General features: G+C 36.6%; 1 protein-coding gene and 1 long non-coding RNA gene across 5 annotated transcripts in view; one reads left to right on the top strand and one right to left on the bottom strand.

The window, feature by feature from the left end:
- Positions 1-715: 715 nt before the first annotated feature.
- The window catches only part of LOC126237435 (uncharacterized), a 27,626-nt gene continuing 16,239 nt past the window's right edge, over positions 716-12,102 (top strand). Inside the window, exon 1 of the long non-coding RNA XR_007545072.1 lies at positions 716-962. This is a non-coding gene — a long non-coding RNA (uncharacterized LOC126237435). The remainder of the gene's footprint in view (positions 963-12,102) is intronic.
- The window catches only part of LOC126237433 (clavesin-2-like), a 24,190-nt gene continuing 19,022 nt past the window's right edge, over positions 6,935-12,102 (bottom strand). For all 4 annotated transcript variants that reach the window (XM_049947548.1, XM_049947549.1, XM_049947547.1 and 1 more), the window contains exon 5: positions 6,935-10,573. In XM_049947548.1, coding sequence (XP_049803505.1) covers positions 10,373-10,573 — 201 coding nt within the window. In that variant the 3' untranslated portion in view covers positions 6,935-10,372. The remainder of the gene's footprint in view (positions 10,574-12,102) is intronic.

Here is a 12,102-nt window from a genome sequence, read left to right as displayed (position 1 = left end):
CTTTAATATGTTCCGTTACATGCTGCTCCCACTAACCTGCGTCCATGGCGCGCTGCACGTTTCGAACCGCCGTTCACCTCGATGACAGCGTTTGTGGAGACTACCGTCGGCCCAGTGTAGCAAAAATGTCATTCAACCGAAGAGCCGACACGTTTCCGTTGATCGACAGGTGAATCTCGATGGTCTCGTTCCCACTGCAGTCGTAATTGACGATGTCGTTGCGTCATGTTAACACGTAGGAGTGGTCTGCTGAGCAGCTCCATGTTCAACAGTGTACGTGTGGTCCGAAACTTTGTACGTGTACCAGCATTGTGCTCTTTCGGCAGAGATGTCACAGATCACCATCTATCCTATTTTGCAGAGCAGACAAGCTTCCGAGCCCCACGTTCTGTCAAGAGTCGCGGACGTCCAATCATTTAGCGCCTGGTGGTAGTTTCACCGTTCCGTACGGCAGTAGCACGTGAATACTCGACCAGCTTTGCCGTTACGAGATACTCCTTCACAGGCTCTGCGTAATAATAATCTCCAATTTGTCAGAATCCGTACCTCATTTTCAGCCCATATTTTCGCTAGAGTGATCTCCCGTCCACGTCTGCTCCGTGAGCCGTGGCGAGCTGGCGCCAGTTTTATTTTGTTCTTGTATCGTTGAGATCGATTGTGGTTGAGGTAAGCTATCTTTGCTTTTCGCATGGCTCATCTTGCGGCTACGCGGGCGAAGCGAGTTGGTTGTTAGCCTTCGACGGGAGCCCTCGAGATCTTGTGTCATTCACCGGGGATACGAGTGTCAACGACTGCCGAACGAGTGTGATGACCGTTACACGTTGTGGCGTGAAATTGGTTGGACGTTTTGCCGACATGGGCAGCTTGGAGATACAAATTCTGTGACGTCGCTGGGAACAAAATTTGAAGGGAAGCGGTGAAGCTGTGGAAACCGCTCCCTCGTATTGTGTACTTGATATGGAGTAAGTCGTCGTAATTGTTTGTTCACCGACGCACTCAGAGATTTTGATCTTTATTATTACGGGAGACTTTCTGGGCCTAGTTAGATAGTGGCCGTTATTTGAAAATTTACTCAGAAGTTTTTTTGTGTCTCTTGCAATCAAATGATTTTATGTTGCTGTTTTTAAAGTCTGCGCTCTATTAATACTGTCGTCTATTTGTAAGGGAGCCAAAGGCTCTGCACAGAGTTTCTATGTTTCAGCGTTATTGGAATGTTTTTGTGATTCGGGCTGCGAAAGGTGGATATACACTGTACTAATGCCGATATTGCCTGTGTCTATGTGCCTGTGATCATGTGATGTATCTGACCCCAGGAATGTGTCAATAAAGTTTCCCCTTCCTGGGACAATGAATTCACGGTGTTCTTATTTCAATTTCCAGGAGTATATATATATATATATATATATATATATATATATATATATATATATATATATATATATATATATATATATATATATATATATGATTTCTCCTCAGTCATAATGATGTCCCTGGACTGCTTGAATTACTAAGTATAACTTTCCGCATTCTTTTGCTTAGATATGATATTATCCGTTGGTTGGCTATACCATTAGTCCCATAAAATATTAATTTATCTAGGAACATACTGTGATTCACACAATCAAATGCCTGTAAAATCATTTAGTGAACATGTAAATGGCATTCTCAGTAGGGCAACCCTTCCGAAACCAATCTGTGATTTGCTAAGGATACTACTGTTGCTAAGGTGAGATACTATTCTAGAATACATGTTCTCAAAAATTTTGGAGAATGGTGTCAGCAGTGGAACAGGTTGGTAATTATTGAGATCTATCTTATCACCTTTCTTAAAGAGGTGTTTAACAATGCCGTATTTCAGTCTCTCTGGAAAAATTCCTTGAGTTAGTGGTGCATTACATATTCAGGTAAGAACTGGGCTTATTACATTGGAAAAAAAAAATTTAGTACTCAGAAACACCATCAAAATCCGATGAACTTTTATTTTGGAGAGAATGTATAATTTTCTTAATTTTAGAAGGAGAAGTTAGTGACACATTCATATGATTGAATTTTATGAAAATTACATTTTCAACATACTGCTCTGATTTTGTTCTTGACCTATTTGTACCTATGCTTTCTACAATTTTTAAGACATGGTTATTAAATGCATTTGCTACCTGTGACTCCTCATTTATAGCTCTTGCATTCAGTTCAATAGTGCTGTTGTGATGTTCCGTGGCTGGTTGACCTGTCTCTCACTTCACTACAGTCCATAGTGCCGTAAGTCTGTTGTCTGAAGTACAGATTTCTGACATTATGTGCATGTTTTTTGAGTTTTTAACAATTTTCTTAGTAATTTTGAGTAACTATTGCGGGATATTCACTTGTTTTTGCCAAAAGCTACATTTACCTTTTCCTTTCACAAGATACTTTCATCTCTCTAACGGTATATGGTTTTTACCTGGCTGTTATCTCCTGTAAACTATGCTTAAAAACATTTATCCTGGAGTCATTCATTAGTCTGATTTCCGCTGAGGAGTACCCATACTGTAAGGCACTACGTTATTTATCCAACTGTGCATCATGATCAGAGAGACCATTTGTTACTGGGTAAACAGATTTCTTCTTCCCTTGAGCTTCATCAAAGGAAACATTATCAAGTAGGATCCTACTGTCTTTATCCACCCTGTTGGAAAGTTAATTTCTGAGACCAAACTGTAGGATCCAAATAAGGTTCCCATATCATTCTTCCTGTATCATCCTTTAGGAAAATCTACACTGAAGTCACCACAGACTATAAACTGCTTGCTGCTGTCTGAAAGATAGCACAGTAAGGGATCCAGATTCCTCATAAATAGTTCAAAGTTTCCCAGTTACAATTAAAAGTGAACTATTTTTCAGCATTAATTCACAAGCACACACTTATATGTGCTGATCACTACAAAATCTACTTGTCTCAATGTTTTTGAGAATGTGTTCTGTCTTAATGTGTAACAATTTCCCCTTGTCCTATATTATTTCTGCGTGAGTAAGCTGCAATCTTTTGTATGTAACTTACCTAACCTTATGGTTATTTGGTGCTCAGACAAGCACAGGATGTCTATCTTTTCAGAGCTCTCTAAATTTTCCAGACAAGAGCTCTTCTACCTTACTACTCAGTCCTCTAATATTTTGACGAAATAAGCTGTGTTACTTTTCTGTGCATTATTAAGCATTTTGTTGAGCTCTTCTGTTCTTCTCACTTCTTTCAAAACAAGGTGCCTGAATCCTGATTCTAATCTAAAAAACGGCCCCTCTGACACCAGTAACCACAGGGACCTGGCTGTGTGATGGTGGCCCCCTATATAATATTTGCAATAAGCTCAGGCAACCTATCTTTCCCTCACTTGTTGAGGTCTCGTATATCCCCATCTCCTGATTGTTGAGCAGCAGCCTGTTCAACTGTGTTCACATGGCTTACAGCGGGGCTAGTCACAGCATGGCAGGACCTTCACAAAAATCACACTTGTGTGTGTATTTGTTACTCTTATTACTCATTGACAAGACAGAAAGTGTCTTCATGGAAAAATGTTTGTGGTTGCCTATTGAACCATGAATGTGTGCAGGCGTACAGCTCTTTGTCTGAAGTAAATAGATGGCCATTAATGTCTCTCTTCAGCGTCCAAAAGGATGAGAATTGCATGGGGGGAGATGGAGACTGTGTAGAGGATGTGTACGGGCTTCCCAGCAAAAATTCTGCAGCGTACCCACACAACATTGGTGACATACAGAAATTGGACACTCAGGAGCGGATAGAGCTCCTCTCCAAGTTTTTAACCAACTTATGTGAAAAGCTGTTTTCCTCCAGTAGTCCCCGCAAGTCATTGCAAAAGACAGAATGAAGTTCATTGACCCGCGAAGTCAGAGCATATAACAGCTGCACCTGTATGCTTTCACACACAGGTGTTTGCATAGAATGCACCAGACGGTATCTGCAGTTCCCTGCCTGCACACCATCAGGTTCTCAGCACTGCTGACGAATGATACACACACACACACACTCTCTCTCTCTCTCTCTCTCTCTCTCTCTCTCTCTCTCTTCTCTGCTGACAATCCTAGTCGGCCTGATTTCTTTGCATTACATAAGCAGCCAGTCTCGAAATATATTGTACAAACCCATGGACTGTTTTGTCTGATGGAGCTTCTACCTGATATTTTGTATGAAACTGTCACTGAACCAGCACAACTGACTCCCATTTAGCAAATTCAAGGACATAAAATGCAAGAGTCACCCCATCATATATCATGTTCTGACAGCTGCTTGTGGTGGTGGATCCTGGCACTACACCACAATATGTATTATCAGCTGAAATTTTGAAGATGCTCCATCCACTATATGTGTCATTTTTCTGTATATCTTGTAGTTTTTGTGCAGTTGCCTTCTGAAACTCCGGAGGTAGTTATGAATAACTTTGCACTACACTATAGTAACTAGCTAACCTGGAATTAAATTAGTGTAAATTATTCATTTCTTTATAAAGTGTTGTACCATTAAGGGTGGTATTTAATGTACTGTACAAGTCATTGATGCAAACAAATAATTCATCAATGAAAGATTCTGCCTATTGACTCCATAAATCTGTTCACTTTCACTGTTCTAGAATCGGTGTCTGACATACAGTCAAGGGCAATGTGGATGTGAAATAGCAGTAATAGGTAGAATAAGAAAAGTAAGAGTACAGAGATGATGAAGGAATAGTCATAAAACTAATGTATACATAGGTGAACAAGTTATATGGTGTTCTGGTAGATTTTTGCAGTCATGAAAAACAACAAATTTTGTCAAATCTACAAAATTACATTAACTTTGATAACCCACTGGGTGGATAATGTGGTGAACTCATTTGCATTTGGAAACAGCACTGCTCAAACCTCTGTCCAGATAATGGTGTCCCCAAATTAACCTGAATTCCAAAGGGGTTCAAGAAAGACACAGCCAGTTTGTTTTCTCATCATCCTTTCCAGTCCCAGCTTATGCTAGAAACTGAACTGACCTGCAACTCATAGCCTCTCCTCGGTAGCACCATCTCCTGATCACCTTGAAACTGAAAGTTCACATAAGTATAGACTTTGGTGGTCAAAAATATAAACATCACCAATAGTTTAGTCAACAACACACTCTTTATTCCTGTCGGATTTTGAGTATTAATGATGGTGACCAGTTCAATCTCTACAAATAATAATTTGCACAAGTTAAGAGACCCGCATGTGCAATCAAAGTGTTGAAGTATTCAACTGTGGCACAAGATTAATACAATTCACATTTATATGAAATTGACACCTTTCACATTTAGGACATTCCTTCAGTAATGTTTTAAGATGATTACATTTTGATAGTTCATTTAAGTTGGATCAGGACACAAATAATTCAGACCAAAAATAGCTCAATCCCATGACAATAACAGTTCACACTTTTGGGTAATTACAACACACTTCAGTTCAAACACTCATTAATTTAAGTTGCATAAATCACTTGCAAAAAATTAAATATTAGATTTCTTGAGTTTCATAGTGAACAGAGAAAATATTTCACATACAGAATATATCTATTTATGGTATGAATCAAATAACGAGAGCACCTCCAACACAGACATTAACTGTTCACTTTCCAACCACAGACTGACCTCACATGGCTTCCACCATGCTTCTCTTGCAAGTTTACAATAATCAACACTGAATTTGTGTGTGGTTCTTTGTTCCATTTTCACAAATTACAATTAAAGTTTTACATTTTTGAGTAATTGAATAATGGATGGAGATTCATATAAACATGAACTTTTGGATATAATAATAATTTCTATAGAATTACACTGGTTAGTTTGCACAAATACAAGATTCTACTTCAGCAAACAATGTTTTACATAAAGATGTTAATTGCTTCAAAACTAAATGAGTGCAGGAGTTGCTAATACATTTTTCATCACTTGCTGCATGAATATTTATTTGTGCAGCTTTTTTGTATGCTTTATAAGGAAGCCAGTAAACATGTATTTATACTAGTGAACCTGGCGATGACTGAAATTAGACATACATCCTAAACTCCATCTTTCCCCTCTCCATGATCTTAAGTCTTGTTTATTGTTACTGCAAATGAAACCTTGATTGGGAATTAAAGTCACTTAAAATGAATGGTAAAATTGATTGGAATCATTGGTACATGGGCTAGGAGAGAGAGAGACCTCTCCAGCTGCCTGATCTGCAAGGATAGGAGCTTCAATGACAGTACTTTGCACAGTTATAATCTGTGAAGATGATATGATTACAAAGTTTCAGACGATGCAGATGTAGTTGTATTCTAATCATAAGCCAATAAGCCATAGATACAACTTTCCCGTTGTCTACAAAAATGATGGTGAGGCAGAAAACAAAACAGCATATTGTTGCCTACACAATTTTTGTTTGAAATTACATATGAGGAGAAAGAATATATGTGGAAGAAGCAATTTCTGTAATGTTTTACATGACCTGGTATCGTAGTTAAATCTGACAGAGAGAGAGAGAATAGGAAACTGCACATTTTCACAGCACAGCACAGAATTTTTTTTCTCGCAGTCAGTTTTAATGGAAAACCTGTACATTGTAATTTAAAAAATATATATAATTTATATCCGTCTAATCTGAGTTTACCTGAATGTTTATTAGTATGTCGGTCAAAATTTGAAGCAAATCAGTCAAAAACTTTCCGAAATTTTTGTTAGCAATATTTCCCTATAACATATTCTATACACATTTATATACTACACATTTAAAAAAAAATGAATCCAATGCTGCCCAAACATTTATTACATTACCATGTAAAAACATGAAGTAAATCATTGAACAGCTTTTCGATATTTTTCCTTTATATATCATGTATATATTTACATATTATGTATGTTGAAAAACATATGGCCTAAGACCATCTCAGTGTTTATTAATGCAATATATAAAAATTTGAAGTAAATTGGTGAAATACTTTGCGATTTTTGGTAATAGCATCAAAGAAATAGAATAGAATAGAATCTTTAGTTAGTAGTACAGATATAAACCACGACAATGAATCTTGAAATTACTGATAGTTCATAAGTCGCACAATCTTCAAGCAAAATAAAATTTTGTTATTTTCGGTATTAGAAAAACATAACCGATGCAAAAAATCCACCTGCTTTGTCACATGCTCTACCACCAAATGACATTACTGACAAGATGTTAAACCCTATCTTCCTTTTTTTCACTTCTCTGCTGGTTCAATAAAATGATCTGTTTATTTTTAGCAAATAACTGACCAGGAACATATCCACTTTCATAGCTTTTATCTGGCACCGTTTCCACATAAAAAGTCTCTCACAGTGTCACCACAGAAAGCATATTTGCAGTGATGAGAAATCCTTCTCCAACTGTGCTACATTCCTTGCTTAAGTTTTCACAACAAGCTTCACTCACTCCCCGAACTCACTTGACTAATAGAAGCTCCCATGCCTTATTTTCTCACGCTCTTTATATTACACCCACAAACAAGAGTGTGGAATGAGTTAAGAACAGATGAAACCATGAAGCTGACAGTGATAGGAGAGGGGGGGGGGGGGGGCGGCACAAAATGCGAGAGAATATGGGAAAATGTAATGGCTTCATTATACTCACCCCACTGCAGTTTACTTCAAAGTATTTCTTCTCCTGAAAATTATACTGGTATTCCACAAAAGGATTCAACAGGGATTTAAAAATTCCTAAAAAATTGTGTGTAATTTTTAATCAATATAAAACATTTCAAAAATTACACAATTTAGTTTAGTTTCAATTAAGTGCAGACATGAAACCTCTGTACCATGATGTTACACATTTGGGTGATCAAAGTCATTAAAGCAATTATCATACTTAACAGAATAACCTATGTGACTTTCCAGAGTAATTTCAAGTGAATATATCTCAATAAGCTGAAAAGTCAACAAAGATGAAAAGTCAGTCACCAACTGCACAAGAAAACCTTTATTTGATTCACTTTACTAGTTTCAATATTAGGGAAGGGAAGTTGCCACTCAACATATAGCGGAGATGTTGAGTCGCCATAGGCACAACAAAAAGATTCACACAATTATAGCTTTCAGCCAATAAGGCCTTTGTCAACAATAGACACACATGCACACACACACTCACGCGCGTGGCCGAAAGCTGTAATTGTGTGAATCCTTTTGTTGTGCCTATCGTGACTCAGCATCTCTGCTATACGGTGAGTACCAACTTTCCTTCTCTAATATTGTTACATTTCACCCTGGATTTTCCATTGTTTGACTTTACCAGTTTTGACAGTTTTAAACTGTCATCTTCAGAAGTGGAATAGGCTCAAATCACTGATATGCCAACTTCAAAATAAGAATTGGACAGTAGTTTTCTTTGCAACAGAATCAATAAAATAGAGTGACATCGCTAAAAATATATGATATGCGCAATGAGTAGCAAACAATTAACTGTCAAATTTCAAAGCGTACATAGTATTCTATTTTGGTTGACTTTCACTGCATGTACTAAGGACGATTTGCGATTTGACAGTTAATAGTTTGCTGGTATATTGGTTGACTTTCATTGCACAATTATGTACGATTTGTGATTTGACAGTTAACTGTTTGTTATGCATTGCACGTATCATATATTTCTAGTGATGTCACTTTGTTTTATTGATTCTGTTGCAATGGACACTACTGCCCAATTTTAATCTTGACATTGGGTTACCACAGATTTGAGCCTATTTCACTTCTGAAGGTGACAGTTTAAACTGGTGAAGTGAACTAAGTGAAAGTTTTCTTATGCAGTTGATGAGCGACTTTTTATCTTTGTTGAAATATTCTGCAGTACTGAACTACAGCTATGAACAAAATCATACGTTGAAAGATTCACTAGACCTTTTTTTGACACGTTTTGAAAAGGCAACAATTTAAAAACATTTACAAGTGCTTAAGGTTAGAATGAAAGAATGATAAAAATTTAAGTGAAGGTCAGTTTTTTTTTTTTTTTTCAAAATATTTAAGTAAATTTAATGCGATACAGCATTGAGTATAACCAGTCACAAGCAAATGGCATCAGTGCCCCCCCCCCCCTCCCCCCAAAAAAAAGAACAGTCATCAAACCAGGCAAGATTATTTAGGTTACTTTGTCATTTAATAGGTGTAAGTGATACAAACAACAGTGTAATTAAAGCATCACTCTTATAAACAATAAAAAAAATTTGAAGCACACAACTTGACATAAAACACTAAAAGAAACCTATCTACAATAGCAAAAGTGTCTGTATACAAAGATAAGACTTCAGAGAATCTCTATACAAAGATACAACATCAAAGAAAATTTTTTAAAGATAGTCCATTTTAGTACTAATTGCAATGTTCACAGGTCCAAAATATTCAAGCGAAGGATTTTACAAATACCTTACTAAGTTCTGTGTAGAAACATGAATATTGGTGACAATCATATAAATTCGATGGAATTCATATACAATTTACAGAAATTATATACAACCTTGTTGGGCTGGCAGACAATGGACTGCCACATAACCATTTTTTGGTTGATTAGCAAAACAGGCTGTTTGTTTTCTGTATTTTCATACATAACATATTTAGTTTTTTTCTTCTCTGTCATATCTCTTTAACAACCAAATCCCCTCTGATACCATTAAGATCAACTACTACTGTCTGGTCCTTGACCTCAGCCTCCCAATGAAAAATGGTAACGAGAGATAATCCCACATTTGTCCCACAACCCCATCCTTAGTCATGGATTTTTCAAGTCTTTATAATATTTTTCATTAATACCATAATTTAAATCATACAACTCTAGAAACCCTAAATCATATCTAAAATATTGCAATCCTTGAAGTCTAGCACAGTTTTTGTCAAAGTATGAAACTCACTGTCAACAACCTTTTAAACAGTTAAAATTTATTCACAAAATACATCTGATCAACTAGACACACAACTGAGGAAACACTAATTTAAAATATATGATAGCTGCTCTTTAGTGTACTGAATACTGAAACTGTCCTTGCCTTAACATTTTATGCAAAACAAACTCACATATTTATCATACAATTTTTCCAAAACACATTTTTAAAAACAGTATGCTTTTATGAAAAATATGTTTTCTTATAAATATAAAAAAAATACAATTTGTACAAGTTGCTCATTTGTGCGAACAGTATCACAAATCCACATACACACTTATTAAGACTAGTTGTAATACTGAAATACCAACATTTTTAATAAAGTGAGATCACTCCATAACATCATAATACAAGCCAAAATTGTCATCTCCACCAACTAATAAAAATCACACACACTTGTGGAATGTTGGCAAGCTTTACTGACAAATCCTCTGGCACCAACTACCGAGAATTCTCCTTCCTTTTGAAGGGAGGAGTCAGCTGAACTGTATTATTATCTGTCTTGCTGTCCTCAGCCTCCAAAACTTTGTCTGCCCACGAGAGCTGATTATACGAGGGTCCTTCTCCTCCAAGCTCTGCTGGCAGTACATCTCGTGCTATACACTCGTGTAGTGTACTCATATTGTTGCCGTGTAGATATATCTATTGAGAATGAAGACACTTATGAAATATACATCATAATTAAAGAACTTTGTCACTTTTATTCATGTATCTGTCAGATATATTCATCTATATTCTTCCTAAATTGTAATATATTATCATGTGAAAAGTTAAACGTAATGACCGTACACTGTCAAAGCTCTCCATTTCAAAACAATAGCATAGCTGTAGAAGGATACTTTACTGGTGATTTTGTATGCTAACTCATTTCCAAAATAATTTAGTTTGTCTTGTGACTTGTATTGCCTTTCATGATCAGAAAACATTTGTCACCCAACAGATACGAGAAATAGTTACCAACTTATATTTCTTTTATTAGTACATTAGCACACCATTTAATAGGTTATAGCATGACATAATTTTGTACATCAAAGTAATTATATTTCATTTTCAGCTTCTCTAAATCTATCTTTCTATGTAAATCCTACTGAGTTACAAAGTGATACACAGGTTATATCACACAGGATGCGCACAAAATATGTTACCATTTGTTTCATTCATAGTTTATAACACACATTAGATATCCTGTTGACTGTCTCACCAGCAGCAGCAATATGGCTTGGAGAAACAAATGAGTTACGAAATGATGCATAATCCATGATACCATCATTAGGAGACTAGTGTTTACAGCATGGCTGGCAATGGACAACTAACAACGCAGCAGTGATCGACAGTTCTGTTAGTTTTTTATGAAATGAAAAGTCCTATTGCAACTCAGAGATGGTTTTGACAACAGTTTAATACACAGCAGACCTCTTGTGAGAGAACTTTTCATAGGCTATATGATCAATTCGTAGGAGAAGGATAAATATTGGAAGCAAATCGACTTCGGCTGAAGCCTGTTTGTTTGCTGGAGGATATTGAAGAAGTACGAGTTGCTCTCCAGGCTCCATAGTACCTTTTTTCCACAGCTTCTTGCTACTTTGTTGCCTTTCAACATGCAGTGGTTCATGCAAGATGGAGAAAGACCGCATACTGCAAACACTGTGTTGGACTTCTTACACAAGCATTTCGAGATGCACGTCATTTCTCTCAGATTTTAGTGACAGACAATTGTGGTCCCACAATAGTCCAGAACTCAACCCATGTGACTTCTTCCTTTGTGGGTACCTAAAGGAAATAATTTTCCTAAAGCGTCCATATGATTTAATGCAGCTCATATGCCTTATTCTTCAAGCTTGTAGTGAAATCATAGAAGACATGAGCTGAGTTAGAACAAATCTCTGCGGAGTATTTTCCATGGTAGTATACATTCCACTGAAATTGTCTTAACAGTAACATGTTTATTCAAAAATGAATGGGCAAAACTTTTTTGCGCCACCCTATAAGTAATGGTGAAAACTGACTGAGCTGAAATTACATGATAATATAAGCCAAAATGATGCAGTAAACATGGGTCTGCAAATAACCCTTTGGGAAGTAATTGTGAGAAAGCGTTTATGAGATGCCACTACTTTAATATGAAATATTGCTCTAGTTAGTACAAATGTATCTGATGTGTAAACTATTCA

Source organism: Schistocerca nitens, chromosome 2, assembly GCF_023898315.1.
Source record: "Schistocerca nitens isolate TAMUIC-IGC-003100 chromosome 2, iqSchNite1.1, whole genome shotgun sequence".
NCBI classification, from domain to species: Eukaryota; Metazoa; Arthropoda; class Insecta; order Orthoptera; family Acrididae; genus Schistocerca; species Schistocerca nitens.
The sequence above is the reverse complement of the archived record's forward strand: the minus strand, read 5'-3'. Positions and strand labels throughout refer to the sequence as shown.